We start from the raw sequence: 25850 nt of genomic DNA, 5'->3' as shown, positions 1-25850 counted from the left end.
CAAGTTTTTCACTGTTGAGAATGATGTTTGCTGTGGGTTTGCCGTATATGGCCTTTATTATGTTGAGGAAGGTTCCCTCTATGCCCACTTTCTGGAGGGTTTTTATCATAAATGGGTGTTGAATTTTGTCAAAAGCTTTTTCTGCATCTATTGAGATGATCATGTGGTTTTTCTCTTCAATTTGTTAATATGGTGTATCACACTGATTGATTTGCGTATATTGAAGAATCCTTGCATCCCTGGGATAAATCCCACTTGATCATGATGTATGATCCTTTTAATGTGCTGTTGGATTCTGTTTGCTAGTATTTTGTTGAGGATTTTTGCATCGATATTCATCAGTGATATTGGTCTGTAATTTTCTTTTTTTGTAGTATCTTTGTCTGGTTTTGGTATCAGGGTGATGGTGGCCTCATAGAATGAGTTTGGGAGTGTTCCTTCCTCTGCAATTTTTTGGAAGAGTTTGAGAAGGATGGGTGTTAGCTCTTCTCTAAATGTTTGATAGAATTCACCTGTGAAGCCATCTGGTCCTGGACTTTTGTTTGTTGGAAGATTTTTAATCACAGTTTCAATTTCATTACTTGTGATTGGTCTGTTCATATTTTCTGTTTCTTCCTGGTTCAGTCTTGGAATGTTAAACCTTTCTAAGAATTTGTCCATTTCTTCCAGGTTGTCCATTTTATTGGCATAGCGTTGCTTGTAGTAGTCTCTTAGGATGCTTTGTATTTCTGTGGTGTCTGTTGTAACTTCTCCTTTTTCATTTTGAATTTTATTGATTTGAGTCCTCTCCCTCTTTTTCTTGATGCGTCTGGCTAATGGTTTATCAATTTTGTTTATCTTCTCAAAGAACCAGCTTTTAGTTTTATTGATCTTTTCTACATCTCTATTTCATTTATTTCTGATCTGATCTTTATGATTTCTTTCCTTTTACTAACTTTGGGTTTTCTTTGTTCTTCTTTCTCTGGTTGTTTTAGGTGTAAGCTTAGGTTTTTTATTTGAGCTTTTTCTTGTTTCCTAAGGTAAGATTACATTGCTATAAACTTCCCTCTTAGAACTGCTTTTGCTGTGTCCCATAGGTTTTAGATCATTGTGTTTTCATTGTCATTTGGCTCTAGGTATTTTTTGATTTCCTCTTTGATTTCTTCAGTGATCCATTGGTTGTTTAGTAACGTATTGTTTAACCTCCACGTGTTTGTGTTTTTTACAGTTCTTTTTTTTCCTGTAATTGATTTCTCATCTCATAGCACTGGGGTCAGAAAAGATGCTTGCTGTGATTTCAATTTTCTTAAATTTACTGAGGCTTGATTTTGTGTCCCAAGATGTGATCTATCCTGAAGAATGTTCCATGTGCACTTGAGAAGAAAGTGTATTCTGCTGTTTTTGGATGGAATCTTCTATAAATATCAATTAAGTGCATCTGGTCTAATGTGTCATTTAAGGTCTGTGTTTCCTTATTGATTTTCAGTCTGGATGATCTATCCATTGATGTAAGTGGGGTGTTAAAGTCCCCCACTATTATTGTATTACTGTTGGTTTCTCCTTTTCTGGCTGTTAGCATTTGCCGACCCCTGCCTTCTCAGCAGATCCTCCAAGACCCGCAGGTAGGTCCAGCCCAGGATCCTGTGGAGTTACTGCTTTGTGTTGGGTCCCAGTGTATTTGAACCCTTGTGAGTGCCCTCCAAGCGTGGAGTCTCTGTTTGCCCCAGTCCTGTGAAGCTCCTGTACTCAAGCCCCACTGGCCTTCAAAGCCAACTGCTCTGGGGGCGTTCCTCCTCCCAGTGCCAGACCCTCAGGCTGGGGAGACTGACGTGGGGCTCAGAACTCTCTTGTGGGAAAATCTTTGTGATATAATTACTTTCCAGTTTGTGAGTTGCCCACCCAGTGGATATGGGATTTGATTATGTCATGAAAGCACTCCTCCTATGGTCTTGTTGTGGATTTTTTTTGTCTTTGAATGTACAATATCTTTTGTTGGTGGGTTCCAGTCTTTTCTGTTGATTGTTGTTCAGTAGTTAGTTGTGATTTTGGTGTTTTCAGGAGAGGAGGTAAGCTCAAGTCCTTCTACTCCGCCATCTTGTCCAGAATCAAGGGGCTGTTTTTAGTTTGGATGCTTGCTGCCTCTTTCATCAGTGTGTGCTGGCCGTTATCCACTTGATATGGGGTGTGCAGGTGTGGTGGCCCTTGTGCAGTCCTAGGATGGTGGGGGCAGCACTTGGCGCCTGCTTGAAGGTCTCATAGTGGCAGCTGTGGCCAGTGCACTCCTGGGACAGCAGGGGCAGGGCTTGGCACCTGCTTGTGGATCTCCTAGGGGTGGCTGTGGTCCGTTACACTCCTGGGATGGGAGGGCAGTGCGTGGCACCTGCTCACATGTCTCATAGTGGCAGCTGCGGGCAGTGCACTTCTGGGACAGCAGGGGCAGGGCTTGGTGTCTGCTTGTGGGTTTCCTAGGGGTAGCTGCAGTCTGCACACTCCTGGGACGGGAGGGCAGTCCTTGGCACCTGCTCATGGGTCTTGTAGCGGTGGCGGTGACTAATGCCCTGCTCCTGTTGGCAGTGTCCTATTGCCTGAGAATGCTCATAGGGAAAGAAGCTCTTACGGTGGTCCTGCCCCTCTCCTTGTGCACCCCCCAATAATGGCATCTTGCCTCTCTGGTGTGCCCAGGCGTCTTCTATGTACACCCTCAGTTGCCACAGTCCAGCCTCTTCAGACTGTCTCTGCACAGCCAACCCCAGTCCTACCCCTGGGTCTGGCCTCTGAAGCCTGAGCTTCAGCACCCAGCCCCCACCTGCAGCATCAGATGAGTGTCTCAGCCTGAGGAGTGCAAGGTGGCAGTGCTGACCTTCTGTGCAAGTTACTTTCTGTTTTGCCTTCCACAAACCGGTTTCTGTGCACTCCTCCAAGGCTCTGAAGCTCCCCCTCCATCCAGGCTGATCTCCCCCACCACTGAGGGGGCTTCCCAGGGTGTAGGAACCTTTCCTTCTTCACAGCTCCTTCCCTGGGGTGCAGGCCCCATCCCAACTCCTTTCTTTTTCTTTTTCCTTTTGTCCTACCTGGTTACATGGAGGTTTCCTTGCCCTTTCTGGCAAGAAGTCTGAGGTCTTCTGCCGGTGTTCTGTGTTAAGCCTTCTACTTGTAGATCAATTTTTAATGTTTTTGTGGAAGAAGGTGAGCTCCATGTCCTACTCCTCCACCATCTTGATCCCATCTCCATATACTTTTTAAATTGAGATATAACTGACATAATGTTACATTAATTTCAGGTGTACAGCATAGTGATTCCATATATGTATATATTACAAAATGATCACAATAAGTCTAACATCCATCACCATACATAAACATTTTTCTTTTCTTGTAATGAGAACTTTTAAGATTTATTCTCTTAGCAACTTTCAAGCATATAATACAGTATTAACTATAGTCCCAATGCTGTACCATACATCCCCAGGACTTATTTATTTTACAACTGGAGGATGTGTACCTTTTGATCCCCTTCACCCATTTCACCCCCACCCCTGCTGCTGGCAACCACCAATCTGTTCTCTGTACCTGTGACAGTGTTTGTTTGTTTTAGATTCCACATAAGTGAGATGATACAGTATTTGTCTTTCTCTATCTGGCTTATTTCACCGAGCATAATGCCCTTAAGGTCCATCCATGCTGTTGTAAGTGCCAGGATTTCCTTCTTTTTTGATGGCTGAATAATATTCCACTGTATATATATACATACCACATTTACTTTATCCATTCATCCACTGATGGACACTTAGCTTGTTTCCATGTTTTGGCTGTTGCAAATAATGCTGCAGTGAACATGGGAGTGCAGATATCTCTTCAAGTTAGTACTTTTGGTTCTTTCAGATAATTACCCAGAACTGGAATAGCTGGATCATATGGTAGTTCTATTTTTAATTTTTTGAGGAACTGCCATACTGTTTTCCATATTGGCTGCACCAATTTATATTCCCACCATTGGTGAATGTGGGGTCTTAAAGTTCAAAAGTGTTCCCTTTTCTCCACATCCTTACCAGCTCTTGTGATCACTTGCCTTTTTGATAATAGCTATTCTAACAGGTGTGAGGTGATATCTCACTGTGGTTTTAATTTTCATTTCCCTGATGATTAGTGATATTGAGTAGATTTTCACATACCTGTTGGCCATCTGTACGTCATCTTTGGGAAATTGTCTCTTCATATCCTCTGCCCATTTTTACATTGAATTGTTTTCTTGTTATTGAGTTGTATGAGTTTTTTTATATTTTGGATATTATTCGTTCATTCATTGGTGAATGTGGGGTATTAAAGTCCCCTACTATTACTGTATTGACATCTATTTCTCCCTTTAGATCTGTTAATATTTGCTTTGTATATTTAGGTGCTACTGTATGGGGTGCATAAGTATTTACAAATGTTATATATTCTTGTTGGATTGACCCTTTTATTATTATGTAATGACCTTCTTTGTCACTTAAAGTCTATTTTGTCTGATAAAAGTATAGCTACCCTAGCTTTCTTTTTGGTTTCCATTTGCATGGAGTATCTTTTTTCATCCTTTCACTCTCAGTCTGTGTGCGTCCTTACATCTGAAGTGAATCTCTTGTAGGCAACATATAGATTGGTCTCGTTATTTTTTGAAAAATCCATTGTCATTCTGTCTTTTGATTGGAGAATTTAGTCCTTTTACATTTAAAGTAAGTATTGATAGGTATATACTTATTGCCATTTCTCTGTTTTCTGTCTTTGTTCCTTGGTTCATTTCTTTTTGTCTTGCTCTCCCTTTGTGATTTGACAATTTTCTGTCATGCTATGCTTGGATTCCTTTCTCTTTCTCTTTTGTGTATCTACTCTAGGTTTTTGCTTTGTGGCTACAATGAGACTTACATAAGGCATTTTAGAGATACAACAGTTGATTTGATAACAGCTCCAGTTCAAATGCTTTCTAAAGCACTACATTTTTACTCTCCACCCACACTTTGTTTTTGATATCACAATTTACATATTTTTATCTTGTGTATCCATTAACACATTATTGTAGTTATAGTTATTTTTACTACTTTTGGAGTGGGCAGAGGGAGAGCAGGAAGATGGCACCAGCCAGTCTTCTGGTCTCTGGAGAGGATTATAGTTGGTCCCTAGATGTGTGTTTAATTAGAAGCCTGCCACCCAGGTTGCAGCTATGAAGATAAGCTTACAGGCCTCTTTCCCAGAAAGAAGGTGTTTCAGTCTGCTGGCTCTCTGCTGCTGTGCCCTGGGGTGTAGGTAGTTAAGAACTCTTTCTCTGTTACAGTCTTGTGGGACCCATAAACATAAACCCTGCTGGCCACCAGAGCCAAGCGATCAAGGGGTGTTCCCTGGGCAGTAGCCACAAAAATGGGGACACCATACATGTACACAAGCTCCTTTTTGGGAGATACCAGAGATTTGGAGCAAGGCAGAGGGACAGCATAAAGATGGCACCTGCCAGCCTTCATCTTTACAGAGTATTTCAGTAGAGGCCTGCCCCACAAGGTGATGGTTTAAAATAAGCAAGTAAGCCTCTTTCACAGAAAGACTGGATGTGTTTCAGTGGGCTGACTCTGCACTGGGCCCCAGGTGGGTAGCCAGGTGAGTCCCTGGGAGCCGTCTAAGGACAATGCTCGGTTTGCTGTAGCCTTGTCTTGTTGTTGTGGCTGCAAGCCCTCTTGGCTTTCAAAACTAGATGTTTTGCGGGTTCATCTCTCAGGTGCAGGTCTTAAAAGTTGTGGTGCCAGATGTGGGGTTTGAACCCGTCACTCCTCATGGAGAAGCTCAAGGTTGTGAGTTCCCCTCTTTTTGTGGGTCACTGAACTGGGGGTGAGTTCATGGTAAGATTGTGTCTCAGCCTCTTCCACCCATTTTGATGTGGGGTTTTTTCTTTGCCCGATGTGTAGGAGTCACTCAGTTAGTTTTGGGGTTTCTTTCAGATGATATTATTTTGTATGTAGCTGTAGATTCAGTGTGTCTGTGAGAGGAGGTGGGTTCATCTTGAACCCAAACCTTCATGGACTTTTTATAGCCTGCTTTTGGCATGCAACAATATGTTACAGACATTTTTCATGTTGATAAAAATAAAAGTCAAGCCCTTTTTCATGCTGAAAAATGTCATATGTATACTCCAAAAATTACTTTCAAGAACTTTGTCAGTTCTGTATTGTTAAATGTCTAGACTATTTGATATTTGTCTATTATAAACAACAGTTATAAGCACCCTTGTGCTTACATTTTTATCCAACTATGCAATTATCTCTTTAGGATAATTCCTAGAAATTGGATTGGTAGGTCAGGGGGTCTGCTCATTTTCCATTTTGATACACTGTGCTAAAATTCTCTTTGGGAAGGTTGTACCAATGTGGTAGGCCTCGCTGCTTCACATACTGGCCAATTAGTTTTGTTTCTCTTTTTCATCTTTGCCAATCTTACTGGCAATAAATGATATCTCTTTGATATTGTAATTCATGTTTCTTTGATTAGGAATGAAACTGAATGTTCTTTTCATATTTTAATTGGCTATCTATCTTTTTTAGCTTGTTCACTCAGGTCCTTGTCCATTTTTCAATTCGGTCTTTAATACATTGATTTGTGAGAGTCCTTCATATATATAAAGGATTTTAATCATTTTCCTGACATACTGCAAATGTTCCTCCCAACTTTTTGTTTGTCTTTCCTTCTTGTTTATGGTCCTCTTTCTCTGTACGGAAACTTAGAGTTCATAGACACTCAAATTTATCAATATTCTGGGTTCTATGATTAGAATTCTGAGAATACACATCTCTTTTCTTCCGGTCCTTCTCTGGCCTTGTCTTTTTTGGGGGGAAAAGGTGCGCAAACTTTTTATTGAAATATGACATACATATACAAGTGGCCAAATCATAAGTGTACAACTTAATCAATTTTCTCAGAGTGAAATGTATCCCAAAGTCTGACCCAGAAATCCCTGATGTGCCCTCTTTCAGGCCATCATAGTATTGAAGTGTGAGGTCTAATGCAGGAAACAGCTTTATGATTTCCTATATGGCAGGCCAGTTGTCCTTACACTATTTATTTATTTAACTATTTATTTCATTTATTTACCTATATTTTTACTCATGGATTAGAAATGTCTGCTTTATATTCCCACAATCACTTGGTCTATTTCTAGCCTTGCTATTTTAGTCCATTGATCTGTGTGGTTTCGTCATTGTCATATTCTTTTCATTAGTCAGATGGGGTTTATAGTACATTTTCAAAACTGGTTGTGTAAGCTCCACCTCATTGCTATTCTTTCTCAGATAAGATTTAGAATCATTTGTTTGCAATGTGCCTCCCTTGTCTGCCCAAATCCTATTAAGACGTTAGTTGTTAAGTCATTAAATGTATCCGTTAATTTAGGAAAAATTGACTATTTTTCTTAGTGTTGTCTTCCCATATAAGAACAAGGTTCTTCTCTCCATTTGTTCAATGTTTCTTCTGTGTTCCTTGCTGGGATTTTATTGTTTTCTTCAAATAGATCCTGCGCATCTTGTTAAGTTTATTCTTAGGCATTTTAAGGCTTTTCATTGTTATTGCAAATAGATGATTTTCTTTCATTATAACTTCTAGTCTAACATTCTAACTAGTTATTTGTATTTAGAGAGGCTATTAAGTTTTTTGTCTATTGATTTTCAAACCGCCAGCTTACTGAACTCATTCTGATGGGTTTTCATTTGAGTCTCTTTGAGTTTTTCAGGTTTATCATTGTATCTGTCCTGTGATTTCAATCTATCTCTCCGTGTGGAATCCTTCTGGTCAGCATTTTAATGTTAAGATTCCATAGCTGACAAACTGTACTGTGAACTCCATTGACTCACTCTTTCCTCTTCTTTCCTTCCTCCTCACTGTCCTCATTTCCTTCCCCCCACTCACTCGTCCACCCGCTCCAACTGGCTGCAGCCTTCCTGACTCCAACAAAATGCTTGATAAGGTCTCTGTGAGCTCCACGTCTCTAAATCCAAATGTCGTTTTAACCCTCCCTTTTGCGAGACCTCTCCTTCACATACAGTTCTGATGGTCACGCCCTCGTGCTCTGTCCCCTTCCTACGGCATCGTCACCTTGCATTTTGTGGTCTTCCTCCTGCATCTTCCACTTCTCTTTCTCAATCTCTCTGTGGTACACCTTCCTCTACTCTTTCTTTATTATTGCGGATTCTTTATTTTTTTATACAGCAGGTTCTTATTAGTTATCTATTTTATACAAATTAGTGTATGTATGTCAATCCCAATCTCCCAATTCATCCCCGCCCCCCCCCCCCCACTGAGGATTCTTATTGCTCAATATTAGATCCTCATCTTTTCATATTTTACTCTCCACTTAGGTGATTTCACCCATTTTTATGATTTTCATCACCAACTATACGCTCATGACTCCCATCTTTATATCTCTAGTCTAGGCCTTTCTTCTGAGCTGCGATTCATACATCCATTCACCTCCTCAACATTTCTGCTTGAATGTCTCAAACTCACCTTAAATTCACCACGTCCAACAGTAAGATCATGACATTTCTCCCCAAACCCACTCCTCTTCACAGTTTCCATCAGTGCATGGCATCACTACCCAACCTGGAACTGTCCTTTGCTGTTCCCTTCTCTCTCATCATCATAGCCAGTCCCCAAACCATGTGGATTTAACATCCTAATAATAGATGCTGAATCCTTAATCTTATCTCCTTTTCCACCACCAGCACCACTCTGGTTTGAACTACCATCACCTTTCCCTGGATGGCTAAGGTAGCGTCCTGCCTGGTCTCCTCTGTATGCTCTTACTCTCCTTCAACTCATTTTCCTCACCGCATCCGTGTGGATCTTACATTGTTCTTGTGCTTAAACTCTTTATCATCTTGCCCTTGCCATTCCTCAACAATAAAGGCCAAAATCCTCAACATGTACTATGGGGCTGTAGTACATGAGTACAATGAGGCCCCCAGCTTGTAAAATTTCAAACGCAGAAATGTGTAACTGAGAAAGGAATAATTTTCTGTAATGCTATCACCAGAGATAACCACCAGTGTATGCCTTAATGGTTTGGGGTATATTCTTCCAGATGCTTTTTTTTTTTTTTTTAAAGTTTAATTTTTATTTATTTATTTATTTTTGGCTGTGTTGGGTCCTTGTTTCTGTGCGAGGGCTTTCTCGAGTTGCGGCGAGCGGGGGCCGCTCTTCATCGCGGTGCGCGGGCCTCTCACTGTCGCGGCCTCTCTTGTTGCAGAGCACAGGCTCCAGACGTGCAGGCTCAGTAGTTGTGGCTCACGGGCCTAGTTGCTCCGCAGCATGTGGGATCTTCCCAGACCAGGGTTCAAACTCGTGTCCCCTGCATTGGCAGGCAGATTCTCAACCACTGCGCCACCAGGGAAGCCTCTTCCAGATGCTTTTTTATGCATATATATTATGTCTCTCTTGGTATATCTGTTATTATCAGTAATATACCAGAGTTGTATGTGTGTATCTATAAACTTATTACATACATATTATACTAGAGGCTTGTAAATATGTAGGTAGACTTACTTAATAAATGTCTACATCTATCTATATATCTACCTGTTATGGTCACCTGCAGAGACAGATGGAACTTCCCTCCACTCCTCCCCACCCCCCCCAAAAAATTGGGGGTCAGATGTCAAGACTGATGTCACATACACACACCAAGAGGGTATGAAAGGTTTATTGTTTAATTACATAGCTGAGATCTCTGGGAGAGCAGGGTAGCCCTCTCAGGCAGATCCAAAATGGCCTGAGAGAACAGGCAAGGAGATTGGCTGGGGTTTTTCTTGCGGCCAGATTTGTGGGTTTCCATGCTAGGGCAGGGGCTTGTGTGGTTTGAATCTCCTGCCAGTACCAAAGGATGAAGCATCCAGGCTTTCTTATCAGTTTGTTCAGAAATTGGGGTACAAGGGGAAGAGGGAAGGGTGAGGCTTAAAGGCTGTCAGCAGTCATTAAGCGGAGTCAGACTCCTCTTTACACTATGTATCCACGTGTGTGTGCGTACACATGTGGACAGGCCCATGTTCAGACATACACATACGCAAACCTGTCCATCCATCCGTCTATCCACACACACCTACATATATATATCTACATATTGCAACTGCCTTTTCTCATTAATCATCATTTTATGTTAGTGTGTGGAGATCAACCTCATTCTCTTATGTAGGTGCATAGATTTCCATTGTAGGGATGTGTATAATTAGATAGCCATTACCTTGTTGATGAAGTTGTTTCTAATGTTATTTCTCTCTGCTTTTACAAACAACGGGGCACTGAACATCATGCACAACTTTGTAACTGTGCAACTATGTTAGTCATTGAGCTCTCTTATGTTCCGGATACTGTGAAAACCCAGGTCCCAGATTCTTTGACGTGACATTCTAGTGGAGAATAGACAAGGGACAAAGAGTTTGCTAATATGTTCCATATGATTACTGATATAAACACATATAAAACAGGGGAAGGAGATGGTGATGGGAGTGGTCTGCTATATAGGGTGGTTAGGGAGGGCCTCTACAATAGGGCAGAGTCATGTGGGAATGACCACGGAGTATGTCTAAGGAAAAGCATTCTTTTTTTCTTATTTTATAAATTTATTTATTGTATTTATTTTATTTTTGGCTGCATTGGGTCTTCGTTGCTGTGTGCAGGCTTTCTCTAGTTGCAGCGAGCGGGGGCTACTCTTCATTGCGGTGCGCCGGCTTCTCATTGCGGTGCCTTCTCTCGTTGCGGAGCACGGGCTCTAGGCACGCGGGCTTTGGTAGCTGTGGCACGCCGGCTCAGTAGTTGTGACGCACTGGCCTAGTTGCTCTGCGGCATGTGGGATCTTCCCAGACCAGGGCTCGAACCTGTGTCCCCTGCATGGCAGGCGGATTCCTAACCACTGCGCCACCAGGGAAGCCCAAGAAAAGCATTCTTATGTAGAAAAAGCCTACTGGATAATTTTGAGGTCAAAGGGTGTACGTATTTTAAATTACAATGGATCTTTTTAAAAAATTTGTATACTCCTTGATATATTAATATTAACACACTTTTTTTATTAATTATTTATTTGTTTTTATTTTTGGGCTCTGTTGGGTCTTTGTTGCTGCGCATGGGCTTTCTCTAGTTGTGGCGAGCGGCGGCTACTCTTTGTTGCAGTGCGCGGGCTTCTCGTTGTCGTGGCTTCTCTTGTTGCAGAGCACAGGCTCTAGGCGCGGGATTCAGTAGTTGTGGCACAGGGGCTCAGTAGTTGTGGCTCACAGGCTATAGAGTGCAGACTCAGTAGTTGTGGCTCACTAGCTTAGTTTTTCTGTGGCATGTGGGATCTTCCCGGGCTAGGGATCAAACCCCTGTCCCCTGCATTGGCAGGCGGATTCTTAATCACTGCGCCAACAGGGAAGCCCTTAACACACTCTTAAACAAGCATCCCTGTTTCTTTCCATTATCACTAATAACCCTTTTTTTTAAAACCTTTTTTGATATGGTGGACAATAAATCATATCTCATCTTAATTTGTACTTTGTTATTAGTAAGGCTGAGCATCTTTCATCTGTTTATTATCCATTTGTATTTTTTTGGTAAACTGCTTATTTATGGGATTTGCTAAAATTTCTTCAGGCCATTAGCTATTTATTATTATACTACAGATATTTTTTTATTGTTCATGGTTTGCCTTATGATGTTAATATCAAAGTTTTTGGCATGCAAAATATAAATTTTTTTGTAGTCAACTTACCAATTATTTTCACTTAAGGAGTTAGTGTTTTGGGTCATGCTTAATGGCCTTCATTAATCCATATTTCTAAAAATGTTTCTTAAACACTGAAAGTTCAAAGGCTTTCAATGTTTCATCTAAAACATTAAATTCTTCGATTTATTCACAATTTACTTATGCTTAAGACCTGAGGTAAAGGTCCAGCTTTAAAAAGCAACAAAACAAACTGATTTAATGAGCCTGATTCAATAAAGCCAAGAGAGAGAACTGGGGAACCAGAGGTCTTCAAGCCTTTTCAGCACTTTTCTTCGGCCAGGCAGAGGAAGAGGCTGCCGAGATTACTAGGAAGCTGGAGAAACAGGAGAAGAAACACCTGAAGAAGGAAAAGAAAAGGCTGGCTGCGATTGCCCCGGCACCTTCAGAAAGCAGCAGTAGGACCCTGGAAGAGTGTGAGGAGACAAGTGAAAGACCCCAAAAGAAGCAAAAGCCCCAGGAGGCTCCTCAGGAGAATGGAATGGAAGACCCATCTGTCTCCTTCTCCAAACCCCCCAAAAATAAATCTTTTTCCGAGGAGGAGCTGGTTAGTAGTGATCTTGAGGAAACAGCTGGCAGTGGAAGTCTTAGCAAGAAGAAGAAATCTTTCCCCAAAGAGGAACCAGTTAGTGACCCTGAAGAGTCAGGAAACAAGAGGTCCCCAGGCAAAAGAGGAAATTCTCTTCCAAGGAGGAGCCACTCAACAAGAGCAGCAGCTCCAAGAAAAAGAAAAAGCTCTGAAACCTTTCCCAGGAAAATTAGAATGGACATTTCCCTAGTAGGGCATAACTTTCAGACGTATTTCCCAAGCCATCCCCTATAGCTCAATAAAAACAACAACAACAAAAAAAAAACAAAACAAGCAAACAAAGCAAGAAAACAGTGCTTAGCTGGTTGTTCCCAGGCCATTCATCATCCTTTTGTCTGGCTCCTCTCAGTTGATTTAACATGCCCCTATTATAAAACCAAATTTCCATAAATTCTTGGATCTATTTTGTGACTCATTGTTTTACTGATCTATTTTGGCACTGATATCATATTGTTAATGATTGAAACTTTGTTTAGTGCCTCTTAGCCAAATAACCTCCCCAGATTCCCTCACCCGCACATGTTTTCAGAAGTGTCTTGATTTTTTTAGACATGTTAATGCTTTCAAATTAACTTTAGAATCAGTTTTTCCCCCCAGATTGACTCAAAAATACTACTGGGATTTTGATTGAGAATCCATTAGAGTTACTACAGATTACTTTGAGAACCATTTTTTAAAACAATACTGCATTTTTCTAAGAACTAAACAAATTTATTCAATTTTTCATGTGCCTTAGTAGGGACATGAAAAATATCTTCATATATGTAATACATTTCTTAAGTTCATTCCTAAGTATTTTATTTTTGTTCCTATTTATCTGTGTCCAACAAAGTTAATATGCTGTATTTTCATTCCGTTCAATGTTATTTTTTATTTTTCTTGAGACTTCTTTGACCTGTGGATTGTTTAGAAGTGTTTGGAGATTTTCCTGTCATCTTTATTTCTAGCTTTGATAGCATTTGAGTCAGAGAACACATTCTATAATTTCAATTCTTTTAAATCCTTTGAGGTTAATGTTATGGCCCAGAACGAGGTCTATCTTGGTGAATGTTCCACAGGCAGAAAAGAATGTGTATTCTGCTGTTGGTTGGGTGGGTGTTCTATAAATGTGTGTCATAAAGTTCTATATCCTGCTGATTTTCTGTCTAGTAGTTTGTCAATTGAGAGAGGGGTATTGAAGTCTCCAACTATATGTAGATTTGTTTCTCCTTTGTTTTTTCTGGAAGAATGTAATTTGAAGCTCTTTGGTGTATAAACCTTTAGGAGTGTTTTCCTGTTGGACTGAACCTTTTATCTTTGTCCCTGGTCTGGGCTGATTTTTAGAAGTAGAGATTTACAGGTCTCTGTTTTTTGATACAGTGAATCTGGAGTGTGGCCTGCAAATATGCATTTTAACAAAATTCCCAGAAGATTTTCAGTGTTTTTGGTTTATTTGGTTTTTTTGGATATATACCCAGGAATGGAATTGCTGCGTCATATGGTAGTTCTCTTTTTAGTTTTCTGATAAATCTCCCTACTGTTTTCCACAGTGGCTACATTCTCACCAACAGTGCACAAAGGTTCCCTTTTCTCCACATCCTCGCCAACATGTTGTGTTCTTTTTGATTATAGTCATTCTGACAGGTGTGAGGTGATATCTCATTGTAGTTTTGATTTGCATTTCCCTGATTAGCAACGTTGAGTACCTGCTAACATGCAGATGTGCCTGTTAGCCATCTGCATTTCCTCTTTGGCCGGATGATTTTTATAATTAGGTATTACTCAGAGTTCTTGCTTATAAACAGTAGAAATTGACTTTGGTTAACTTAGGCAGAAAGGAATTTATTTTTTTGTTTTTTTAATTAATTTTATTTTTGGCCATGCTGTGCAGCATACAGGATCTTAGTTCCCTCACCAGGGATTGAACCTGCGCCCCGTGCAGTGGAAGTGCGGAGTCTTAACCACTGGACTGCCAGGGACATCCCAGAAAGGAATTTATTGAAAGAATATCCAGTAACACTGACTTGATTGCTAGAGTCCTGCTAGGAAGCAGAGCCCTAAACCCCTCTAGGGAAGCCGAAGAAATGAAGGAATTGCTCTCCCTGATCCTAGTTGGTAGAGCACAAAGTTTTATGACCTGAACTTAACCATCAGGCTCTCACACCATTTCAGACTTTGAATCTGGTGCAAAGACTATGAAGTAGAGCTAGTTTAGAATTCAGCCTGGTGGTGGTGAGAATTTTGGTGTCGAAACAGAAGTGGCAGTAATGGCAGAATCTAGACACATGCCTAACTGTGGCATCATTTGGTCATGGTTCAGACTGCCTGGTCTCCTTTGGTTTCTACCCCTTTTCCCTTTTATCATCCTGGTTTCCCAAACTCCTGTTTGGCGAAAATTGTAACATATTTTATTTTGGGAGATAAAATCAGAAAATAATAACTATCACTTGCTAGGTCAACTACGAAATAGTAAATGTGGTTAATATCATGGGTTCTGTTTGCCTGACAAGTGGGATGATTTACTGTTTTAGAAGGCAAATAGGCGGACTTCCCTGGTGGTCCAGTGGTTAAGACTCTGCGCATCCAATGCAGGGGGTGTGGGTTCGATCCCTGGTTGGGGAACTAAGAGCCCACATGCTGTGCAGTGCAGACCAAAAAAAAAAGGTCAAGTAGGCCTTATACACAGGATGGGCTCTCCTCAAATTGTGTATCTTAGGGGAACCTTAGCGGTGGTGACAGCAGTAGGGACCTGTTATGTGTCAGGGATCTATCTGTGACTTTGGACAAGTAGTCACTTAGCCCTTCCTTACTCTAGGATTATCTGTAAAGTGAAGACGTTGGACTAGACCAAAGACTAGACTAGTGTCTAGGTCTCCAAACTGCAATATTCTGTGACTCTAGAGAGCCTTGTTGTTCCTTAATCATTTCAGTTAACCATCCTTGTGAGATTAGTTGACAACTACCCTGTGCTTGGCTTTTTGCTAACTTTGGGCAAAGTCCTAGGGAAGCTGATGTGTGAGATGGAGTGTCTAAACCAGCGGTCCCCAACCTTTTTGGCACCAGGGACTGGTTTTGTGGAAGACAGTTTTCCACGGATGGGGGTGTGGGTGGGGGAGATGCCTCAGGCGGTAATGTGAACGATGGGGAGCGCAGATGAAGCTTCACTCGCTTGCCCATCACTCACCTCCGGCTTTGCGGCCTGCTTCCTAACAGGCTGCGGACCGGTACCGGTCTGTGGCCCGGGGGTTGGGGATCCCTGGTCTAAACTAACCACTATCAGGATGAGAATGGTGTCCATTTTTTTCTACGGTAAGTTTTGATTGGTTTTGACCCATGAAGCATCATGAACGCAGACATGTTATCATTTCAGAGACCATGAGATTACATCTATTCCCAGAAGACTTCCTCCTGGTTCATCTTGTCAGAACTGAAGAGGGAAAGGAGACTTTTAGCAGAGGGGGTACTGTGGGAAAGGAGAGGGTTACAAGTTAAACAAGCTGAATTGGTATGGGAGAGGGCGTAGGAAAACACAGGTAGCTCTCCCATCTTCCCCAGGTACTGGGTTGCTCTGGAGAAGCCTGAGGGGTGAATGCAGGGAGAAGTCTGACTTGGCCAGTGCATGTTAATGTCACTAGCAGCTCATGGAAGAGTCGCACAAAATTGTCAGGAATGCAAGAGTTACAGAACGGCTGCAAAGCCCTTTGTTTATGTATTTGGTGAAGTGAATTCTTATTTTCCCTTTAGCATAAAAATCAGTTTAAAAGTGACTGGGGCACAATCTATTTAGTCATTCCTTGTGCTTTGCAGGTTCTCATGAGTGCATCATTTCTGGGAGCCTTGTGTCTTTTCTCATCTGTCTGTGTTGTGTGTGCCATTTCTGCATTTACTCTCCCTATTGAGACCAAAGGACGGGCCCTACAGGTAAGTGATGCAGGACTCTCTTAAGCATTCTCAACTAACACCTTTTGACCAAAGGAAATAAGCTTGGAGTATGGAAATTCTTTTAAGCAGAGGGTGATGCCCAAGTCTGTGCTAACACAATGGTACATCTGTTTAGCGGGTTCCAGTAGAAAAACTGGGTATCCAGCGTTCCTGCATATAACTTTGAGCAGCAAACTGATTATTCACTTCAAACCTTTCCTTCCTGTAAAAGTTGACTAAGATGAATGATATTATTGACACCTCAGCTTTCTACCCTTCCCACTTTTCTACCTGTTTGTAAGCATTGCTGCAGAGCTAAATGTGGCCAGAGGATCAGAAACAGCTATTTGCATTGCCCTTAGGATCACAGGGTCATTACTGTTGGTCCAGCTACCTTTCCCCCAATTTTATCAGCTGCCTGTGGTAAGACTGGAGGCAAAAACTTCTGTGCTGGCCCAGTTGTCATCCAATACTAACAGACACAAAGTGCATAAAAAAGGATATCCCAAAAGTATAAGGTATGCTCCCGGGGGCAAAGTTGTATCAGAGATGGCCTCTCCTAGCCCCCTTAAGGTTGGCTCCATCTCAAAGTACAGCTGGTGGCTCTGTTGTTTCCCTGCCTTAAATGCAAAGCTTGTTGCTGGTATGCAAGGGTGTATGTGCGTGCGCGTGCACACGCCCACATGGGAAAGGGGGAGAACAGTTGGGGTTAGCTGTACACGGTTGACCACTGAACAGCAGCGGGGTTAGGAGCACCAACCCTCCAGGCTGTCAAAAATGCCAGTATAACTTATAGTCAGCCTTTGGTATCCACAGTTACTCGCATCTGTGGATTCAACCAACCACGGATCGTGGATTGTATAGTACTAGAGTATTTACAATTGGAAAAAAAATCCATGTAAACGTGGACCTGCACAATTCAAATCCACGTTATTCAAGGGTTAACTGTAGTCTGATCTGAGCTGCCACATCTAAATGGGACTGTGAAGTCATCGTGCTTCTTTGGCTGAACGTGGCTTGCCTTCTCTTCCATATCCTATTTATAGTGAACCATGGACATTTGTTAATGTCTGTGAGTAGTTGGAAGGTATTTTTGAGTAAAGGCGGTGGGGGTGGGGTGGGTGGGAACAAAACCAAAAAAACCCCGATTTACACCAGTCTTAATGTTTTTTGCTTGCCCTAGATCCAAAATGTGTTATTCCATTTTCCCCCAACTTTTAATCTTTAAGGTAATACTCATTTTAATCACAGATTAGATAACCTGCTATGTAATTATAAATTTAGGGCTTTGTTTAGATTCCTTACTTGGAAAGGTGACCCATTCATTGAATACCTGAAGCCAGGGATTGAATTAGGTGATTCAAATGATTCCTTTTAATCTTAAATGAAAGGATTGTCACATGCTTCAAACAGATGAGGAAACTAAGGCAAAGGAAAGTTGAGTAACTCGTATAAAGGAACACACTACATACTGTCGGACTGGAATTTAAATTAGATTGCAAAATTAAGTGATGCTAAATCTTATGCTAATTTTCTGTGGTGGTGGCTTTTTTTTTTTTTAAGTAACAATACATATAAAATGAAACCTGGCTCATCTCACATGCTTTATGGATTTCCAATTCAAGCCCTAATCACTTACGAAGACCATTCCTTCTTCTGTTGACTGGGACTTGGTTTTAGGAGTGTAGTGAAATTATTTTGCATGTATGTTTACAAGACATTAATCAGTCCCTACCACTTTAACATGCAGATACAATAAATACAATTGTATGGGCATGTAGCCCTTGATGGCTCTGCCACACAATGGCTATATGTCTTTGGGCAAATCTTAAAAGGTGTCTGTGTGTATCTCAGTGTTGTGAGCACTTAACATATGAAACTTTCTGGTGACTGATACAATAAAACTTCTAGAAATATTTAAAACGTGCCAAAAAATTTAACTTTCAACAGCACAGACAGCATCCCTAATAATTTGGATGAACCAACCTGGTCAATAGTTTAATAGTAGTAATTCCACTTTAGAATGACTCTAAAAAGCTCTTTTATTTTGATGAACCCAGTAAATAATCAAAAAACTCTTGAAAGAAGTATTTATAATGTGACTTTTTTCCTGAATGATGTCTGCATTGCACTAGAATAACTGAATTATAAAAGTACTATTGCACTGTCAGGTACACAAAGGTAAATGTTAGACCCTTAATTCCTTATAAGCGTATTAAAGAACCTTCTATTACTAGTTTTTAGTGCCAGATAGTTGAATATGGAGAAGACTTTTAAAAAAATTAAATGTATTATCTAATAAATTACTTCTTTTTCCAGCAACTTAAATGAATTAAATGAAGACCTGAAAACCTGTGTCTACCAAAGAAGAAAAATATATTTTCATCTTCACGAAGAGCTGTGGCACATTTAAAAACAAACAAACACCTGGCTTGGGACTTGCCTGGTGGAACAGTGGTAAGAATCCACCTGCCAATGCAGGGGACATGAGTTCAAGCCCTGGTCCGGGAAGATCCCACATGCCGTGGAGCAACTAAGCCCTGTGCCACAACTACTGAGCCTGTGCTCTAGAGCCTGTGAGCCACAACTACTGAAGCCTGTGCACCTACAGCCCGTGCTCCGCAACAAGAGAAGTCACCGCAATGAGAAGCCCGCGCACCGCAACGAAGAGTAGCCCCTGCTCGCTGCAGCTAGAGAAAGCCCGTGCACAGCAATGAAGACCCAACACAGCCAAAAATAAATAAAATTTATAAAAAAATAAATTAAAAAAATAAAAACACCTGATTTAATTTCAGTACACTACTTGGTAGTTAAGAAATTGATTATGTATTTTTGAAAAATAAGACACATGAGAATGCAGTAGGTTAGCTGTATATATTGTCTCAGGGAAGAGATCAATAGAGGACTTTTATAAAATATATAAGTTGGCAAAGTGTATCTAGGAGGGATGGGTAGGGGGAAGGTGGCTTTCCTTCCTTGGTGTCAAGTCTGTTCATGTTTATATGAATATGTAATAAATATCAGACAAAACATATACTTGATATTCTCCCATGAGGTTTATAGCAAAAATTGGACTGAAATTTTGTATCTAAGACTTGAATTTGAGATGGTATCATTAAGCCTTTCAAAAGAGCTAACACCTATCTTTCTCAATCTCTTCCAAAATATAGCAGAGGGAGGAACACTCCCAAACTCATTCTAGGAGGCCACCATCACCCTGATACCAAAACCAGACAAAGGTGTCACAAAAAAAACTACAGGCCAATATCACTGATGAACATAGATGCAAAAATCCTCAACAAAATACTAGCTAACAGGATCCAACAGCACATTAAAAGGATCATACAACATGATCAACTGGGGTTTATCCCAGGAATGCAAGGATTCTTCAATATACGCAAACCAAGCAATGTGATACACCATATTAACAAATTGAAGGAGAAAAACCATATGATCATCTCAATAGATGCAGAAAAAGCTTTCGACAAAATTCAACACCCATTTATGATAAAAACCCTGCAGAAAGTAGGCATAGAGGGAACTTTCCTCAACATAATAAAGGCCATATATGACAAACCCACAGCAAACATCATCCTCAATGGTGAAAAACTGAAACCATTTCCACTAAGATCAGGAACAAGACAAGGTTGCCCACTCTCACCACTATTATTCAACATAGTTTTGGAAGTTTTAGCAATCAGAGAAGAAAAAGAAATAAAAGGAATCCAAATTGGAAAAGAAGAAGTAAAACTGTCACTGTTTGCAGATGACATGATACTATGCGTAGAGAATCCTAAAGATGCTACCAGAAAACTACTAGAGCTAATCAATGAATTTGGTAAAGTAGCAGGAAAAAAAATCAATGCACAGAAATCTCTTGCATTCCTACACACACAGATAATGAGATATCTGAAAGAGAAATTAAGGAAACCCTCCCATTTGCCATTGCAACAAAAAGAATAAAATACCTAGGAATAAACCTACCTAAGGAGACAAAAGACCTGTATGCAGAAAACTATAAGACCCTGATGAAAGAAATTAAAGATGATACAAACAGATGGAGAGATATACCATGTTCTTGGATTGGAAGAATCAACATTGTGAAAATGACTCTACTACCCAAAGCAATCTACAGATTCAATGCAATCCCTATCAAACTACCAATGCCATTTTTCACAGAACTAGAACAAAAAATTGCACATTTTGTATGGAAGCACAAAAGACCCCGAATAGCCAAAGCAATCTTAAGAAAAATGGAGCTGGAGGAATCAGGCTCCCTGACTTCTGACTATACTACAAAGCTACAGTAATCAAGACAGTATGGTACTGGCACAAAAAACACAAATATAGATCAATGGAACAGGATAGAAAACCCAGAGATAAACCCATGCACATATGGTCACCTTATCTTTGATAAAGGAGACAAGAATATACAATGGAGAAAAGACAGCCTCTTCAATAAGTGGTGCTGGGAAAACTGGACAGCCACATGTAAAAGAATGAAATTAGAACACTTCCTAACACCATACACAAAAATAAACTCAAAATGGATTAAAGACCTAAATGTAAGGCCAGACACTATAAAACTCTTAGAGGAAAACATAGGCAGAACACTCTATGACATAAGTCACAGCAAGATCCTTTTTGACCCACCTCCTAGAGAAATGGAAATAAAAACAAAAATAAACAAATGGGACCTACTGAAACTTAAAAGCTTTTGCACAGCAAAGGAAACCATAAACAAGACAAAAAGACAACCCTCAGAATGGGAGAAAATATTTGCAAATGAAGCAACTGACAAAGGATTAATCTCCAAGATATACAAGCACCTCATGCAGTTCAATATCAAAAAAACAACCCAATCCAAAAATGGGCAGAAGATCTAAATAGACATTTCTCCAAAGAAGATATACAGATTGCCAACAAACACATGAAAGGATGCTCAACATCACTGATCATTAGAGAAATGCAAATCAAAACTACAACGAGGTATCACCTCACACTGGTCAGAATGGCCATCATCAAAAAATCTACAAACAATAAATGCTGGAGAGGGTGTGGAGAAAAGGGAACCCTCTTGCACTGTTGGTGGGAATGTAAATTGATACAGCCATTATGGAGAACAGTATGGAGGTTCCTTAAAAAAACTAAAAATAGAATTACCATACAACCCAGCAATCCCACTTCTGGGCATATACCCTGAGAAAACCATAATTCAAAAAGAGTCATGTACCACAATGTTCATTGCAGCACTATTTACAATAGCCAGGACATGGAAGCAAGCTAAGTGTCCATCGACAGATGAATGGATAAAGAAGATGTGGCACATATATACAATGGAATATTACTCAGCCATAAAGGGAAACGAAATTGAGTTATTTGTAGTGAGGTGGATGGACCTAGAGTCTGTCATACAGTGTGAAGTAAGCCAAAAAGAGGAAAACAAATACTGTATGCTAATGCATATATATGGAATGTTAAAAAAAAAAAAAAAGTTCTGAAGAACCTAGGGGCAGGACAGGAATAAAGACACAGACATAGAGACTGGCCTTGAGGACATGGGGAGGGGGAATGGTAAGCTGGGACGAAGTGAGAGAGTGGCACTGACAACATATACACTACCAAATGTAAAACAGATAGCTAGTGGGAAGCAGCTGCATAGCACAGGGAGATCAGCTCGGTGCTTTGTGACCACCTAGAGGGGTGGGATAGGGAGGGTGGGAGGGAGATGCAATAGGGAGGGAATATGGGGATATAGGTATAGTATACGTATAGCTGATTCACTTTGTTATACAGCAGAAACTAACACAACACTGTAAAGCAATTATACGCCAATAAAGATGTTTAAAAAAAACCCAAAAGAACAAATAGAAGTCATCAAATTCACAATTAAAATTAGAATACTTAACTCGTGACCTCCATACTTTATAATGAAATTGCTTATTCATAAAATAATATGCTTAAACTCATTGCAGTTTTGTATATAATAACCAAAGAAGCTGGGAATAAAGTAATTTTTTCCCAGAGAATGTCTGTTTCTACTGTAATTTCATTAATTTTATAGTGGGAATCTGATTCCCAAGGTGCAATAAAAAAAAAATTAGAGTACAGCAAGCTTTTCTACCTCGTGTAATCATATGCCCTTTGTTGAGCAACCACTTGCATGCGTGATATCACACCTGTTCACACAGGTATGCTGTGGAAGAAAAATACCCAAGGTTTTACGTTTAGATTTAGTCTTTTATTGCTGTTCGGGCTTATTGTAGAGACCTCTGAAATTGGGATCCCCAAAGACTTGAGTCACCTACTTCTTCCCCTAACTCCTTCCACTCCCATTTTGCAGTGGAAAGAAAAAGAATTTGCTGCTACCATGATGAAGTGTCCCTGGACTAGCAAACTAAGTGTGTGACAGGTTTATACCCCTGCTTCAATAGGGGTGCAAGTCATTCCTATTTGAACTACAGGCACAAATGGCTTAAAGTCGGGAAAGCTTTTGTATAAAGGGCCAGAGTAAACACTACAGACTTTTGAGCTACATATGGTCTCTGTCAACAGCCCCCGCCAGCCTTTAGAAATGTATACATTATTAGCTCTCAGGCTGTATAAAAGTAGGCCATAGGTTGAATTTGTCTAACAGGCCATAGTTTTGTTGAAATAAGTTGTAGGCCCAAGATGGAGCCACTCCTGCCTGGGTGCCGCCTCAGCAAACCAAAATTTAAATAACCTTCATGTCCCTGTAAATGCTCCGCTTGACCAGAAACACAGTATATCCAGTTGGCCAGACACCAAGCCAACTTCGGGCTCTCTACTCACCTCTTTGTTCCTTATTCTTCATCCTCCCGCCTTCAGTCCCCCTTTGCAGTTCTTTGAGCCCTTGCAAATGGAGAGTGCCTGCTTCATCAAGTGTCAGTTTGTTTGGACTGCCTAAATTGTCTTCTTTGATCATCTTTAACAGTCTCTGGTGATGAAGATGGAATCCAAAGCTAACTGCTTACGGCCTGTGGGACAAGATGCACAGGCGAACGACCCACTGAACCCTTTGCATTCGTTGTTTCCTCATCAACACCGAGGGCAAGCCACTTTTGGATTTGAGCCTCTGATCCCCCGCACACAGCTCTGATCCAAACCAACTTTATGTGAGGAAAAACAAAGTGTATTCACACACACACACACACACACACACACACACACGTAAATATATATTTCCCAGAAAAGTTCCAGGACGGCTATATTGGGAGCCTACAATGGGTGGCAGCAGTTAGGGGATGCATAAAGATAAGTCCACAGCATAAAGCACGGGGAGACTTGGAAAACTAAAACAAGAAATGAGTACCATTTGAACTAATGGCACAACAAAATCTAAGTAGCACAAGTCATACTATTAAAGTCATTAGGGTGACTGCCACTTTGATAAAGAAATCTTCTCATTTAAGGATTAAATAGATCAATTGCTAATGGGAATCTTGAAGCCAAAGCTGCAAAATTGGTGCGCATGGATCAAACACTTCAAAGATGTTAAAGCACTCGCCACCTAAATCTAAGACTCCTGTGCTAAGTTGGTCATGCAACGGGTTACATTGACACTGGGCAACCTGACAGCCTCAAGAAAAATTCTGTGCAACAAGGTACACTGTAAAATACCACAAAATCCCCAACCTAGCAGTACACCTCTCTTAGGTATTAATTTGGTTCTCAAACATCCAATGCTTACCTAAGAATCGAGATCCTCGAGTTTCAAAGAATCGAGCACTCCACCTTCCGGCACATCCGCTTATTTTGTCTAATAATTGTGGTCCTGGAAGGTGTAGACATCTACAAAAATGGCAAATCTCACTAAGACAACCTAGCATTACAATGGCTATCATGGGGAACATTCCAATTAGACATATTAAGAACCACACTTGAAAGTGTTTCCAAATCAACCAGAATGGGACACCTATTTTAATTGGTATGCATTAGATTCCAAAAGGCTTCAAAATTCCAAAACAACTTCATTGAAAGATTCAACGCAAAAGGCTAATGAAAAATTAAAGAATGAAACAAGACGATAAGACCGACATAACTCCTAAAACTCCCCTCTATTTTCCTTTACCCAAGTACTCACTGTCTACTAATCCTCGTACCTGAATTGCCTTTCCATTCTGAAGAGACAAGACAAAAAACAAAAATTCATCAAGTTGGTTTTAAAATTGCAGCAGCTCCAAGGCCAGAAACCTAAGATAATAATACCCACCCCCCTCCCCTGAACTTGGATACCCCCGTATCTACTCTCAAAGGAGGGCTCTTATGTGGGCCCCTCCCAGGGTTGATGGGACTCTGAAGGATTCTGATAAACTATCAGTTATTCCCTTAAACAGCCAAGCAGAAACTAAAATTAAAACTAATGGAAAACCTTGTCAAATTCTGGTAGATACCAGAACTTATACTCTTCACTGTAAACTCCACTCTCTGGAGTCTGTAGAATGGGATTCTGGGGAAACTGGCAGAAGCCAGCCGAAAGTGAGAATTCCTACCAAAGTCAGCTCTTCCTGATCCCTGTAGCTGCTGGTCAAGAGAGAAATTTCACGCTCTTCCTTTTTCAAATTCAGACTCTTGGGAATTTGATTTTGGGAACTCGTTGGTTATTGATCCTTTCTCTCCCAGGGATAGCTATTGCCTTCTTGTCTTGTGTCCTGAGAACTTGGCTTGGCTTTCTGCCTGCTGGCACATGCAGGTTGTTGGTTCTTATGTATGGAGGCAGCTCAACCATCAGGCCCCAAAATATGGTTGGACAGAAATGTGGGTTGTACCCCATTTGCAGTCTACCAACTGTTGCCAGCTCTCAGAGGAGCTGTCCAAGTATTTCATTCTTTTGGCTATCTTTGGGAGTGGCTCTAGATCTTGGGAGGGTAGTATATTTTGGTGTTGTTCAGTACTGCCAGGAATAGTTACTGTTTGTCCAGTCTGAAACTTGATATTTGAAAGAATTTTTTTTTTTAAAGTAACTTTATGGTCAGAAGTTGGCTGAACTAGAAGCTGATATTCAGAGCCAGACAGAAACTTTTTTAGGCTTTCTCCCCTCCCCCACCCCCAAGCTAAAAATAAAACTATGTACCCAGAGGGGAGAAAAAAATATTCCAAACAACTCTAAATCTAGAACATAGGAATCTTTTAATTTTTATCTTAGTTGAAGATCTTCTCCCTGATATAAAGAAGCAAATTGAAGATAAAGTAGATGGTCAAGAGGATGATCAAAAGGTGGTACTAGGCCCATTCTAGGCCCAAGACAAAGCCACTCCTGCTGGGGGTGCCACCTAGGCAAGCCAAAACTCAGTAACTTTCATGTCCCAGTAAATGCTCTGCTTGACCAGAAACGCTGTATATCGTCAGCCAATCACCAAATACCAAGCAAACTCTGGTCTCTGTACTTACTTCCTTGGTCCTTATTCTTTACCCCATAAAAACTTCCTGCCTTCCACCCCGTTTTGCTGTTCTCTGAACCCCTGCAAATGGAGACTGCCCTCTTCATGAAATGTTAAATAAAGTTTGTTTGGATTACCTAAATTGTCATCTTTAATCATTTTAAATAGTTTGCAGACCTGTCTTAGTCTAGTTATTAGAAAGTCTTAGGCTAAAATA

General features: G+C 40.7%; 1 protein-coding gene across 1 annotated transcript in view; it reads left to right on the top strand.

The window, feature by feature from the left end:
• Nucleotides 1-19205, top strand: part of SVOPL (SVOP like) — a 72268-nt gene extending 53063 nt beyond the window's left edge. Inside the window, 2 exon segments of the mRNA XM_068549535.1 lie at nt 16119-16232; nt 18552-19205. Coding sequence (XP_068405636.1) covers nt 16119-16232; nt 18552-18563 — 126 coding nt within the window. The 3' untranslated portion in view covers nt 18564-19205.
• The last annotated feature ends 6645 nt before the right edge of the window (nt 19206-25850 follow it).

This window comes from Eschrichtius robustus, chromosome 8 (genome assembly GCF_028021215.1).
Source record: "Eschrichtius robustus isolate mEscRob2 chromosome 8, mEscRob2.pri, whole genome shotgun sequence".
Taxonomy (NCBI): Eukaryota; Metazoa; Chordata; class Mammalia; order Artiodactyla; family Eschrichtiidae; genus Eschrichtius; species Eschrichtius robustus.
Note: the sequence above shows the minus strand (reverse complement) of the source record. Positions and strands in the feature narration are given on the sequence as shown.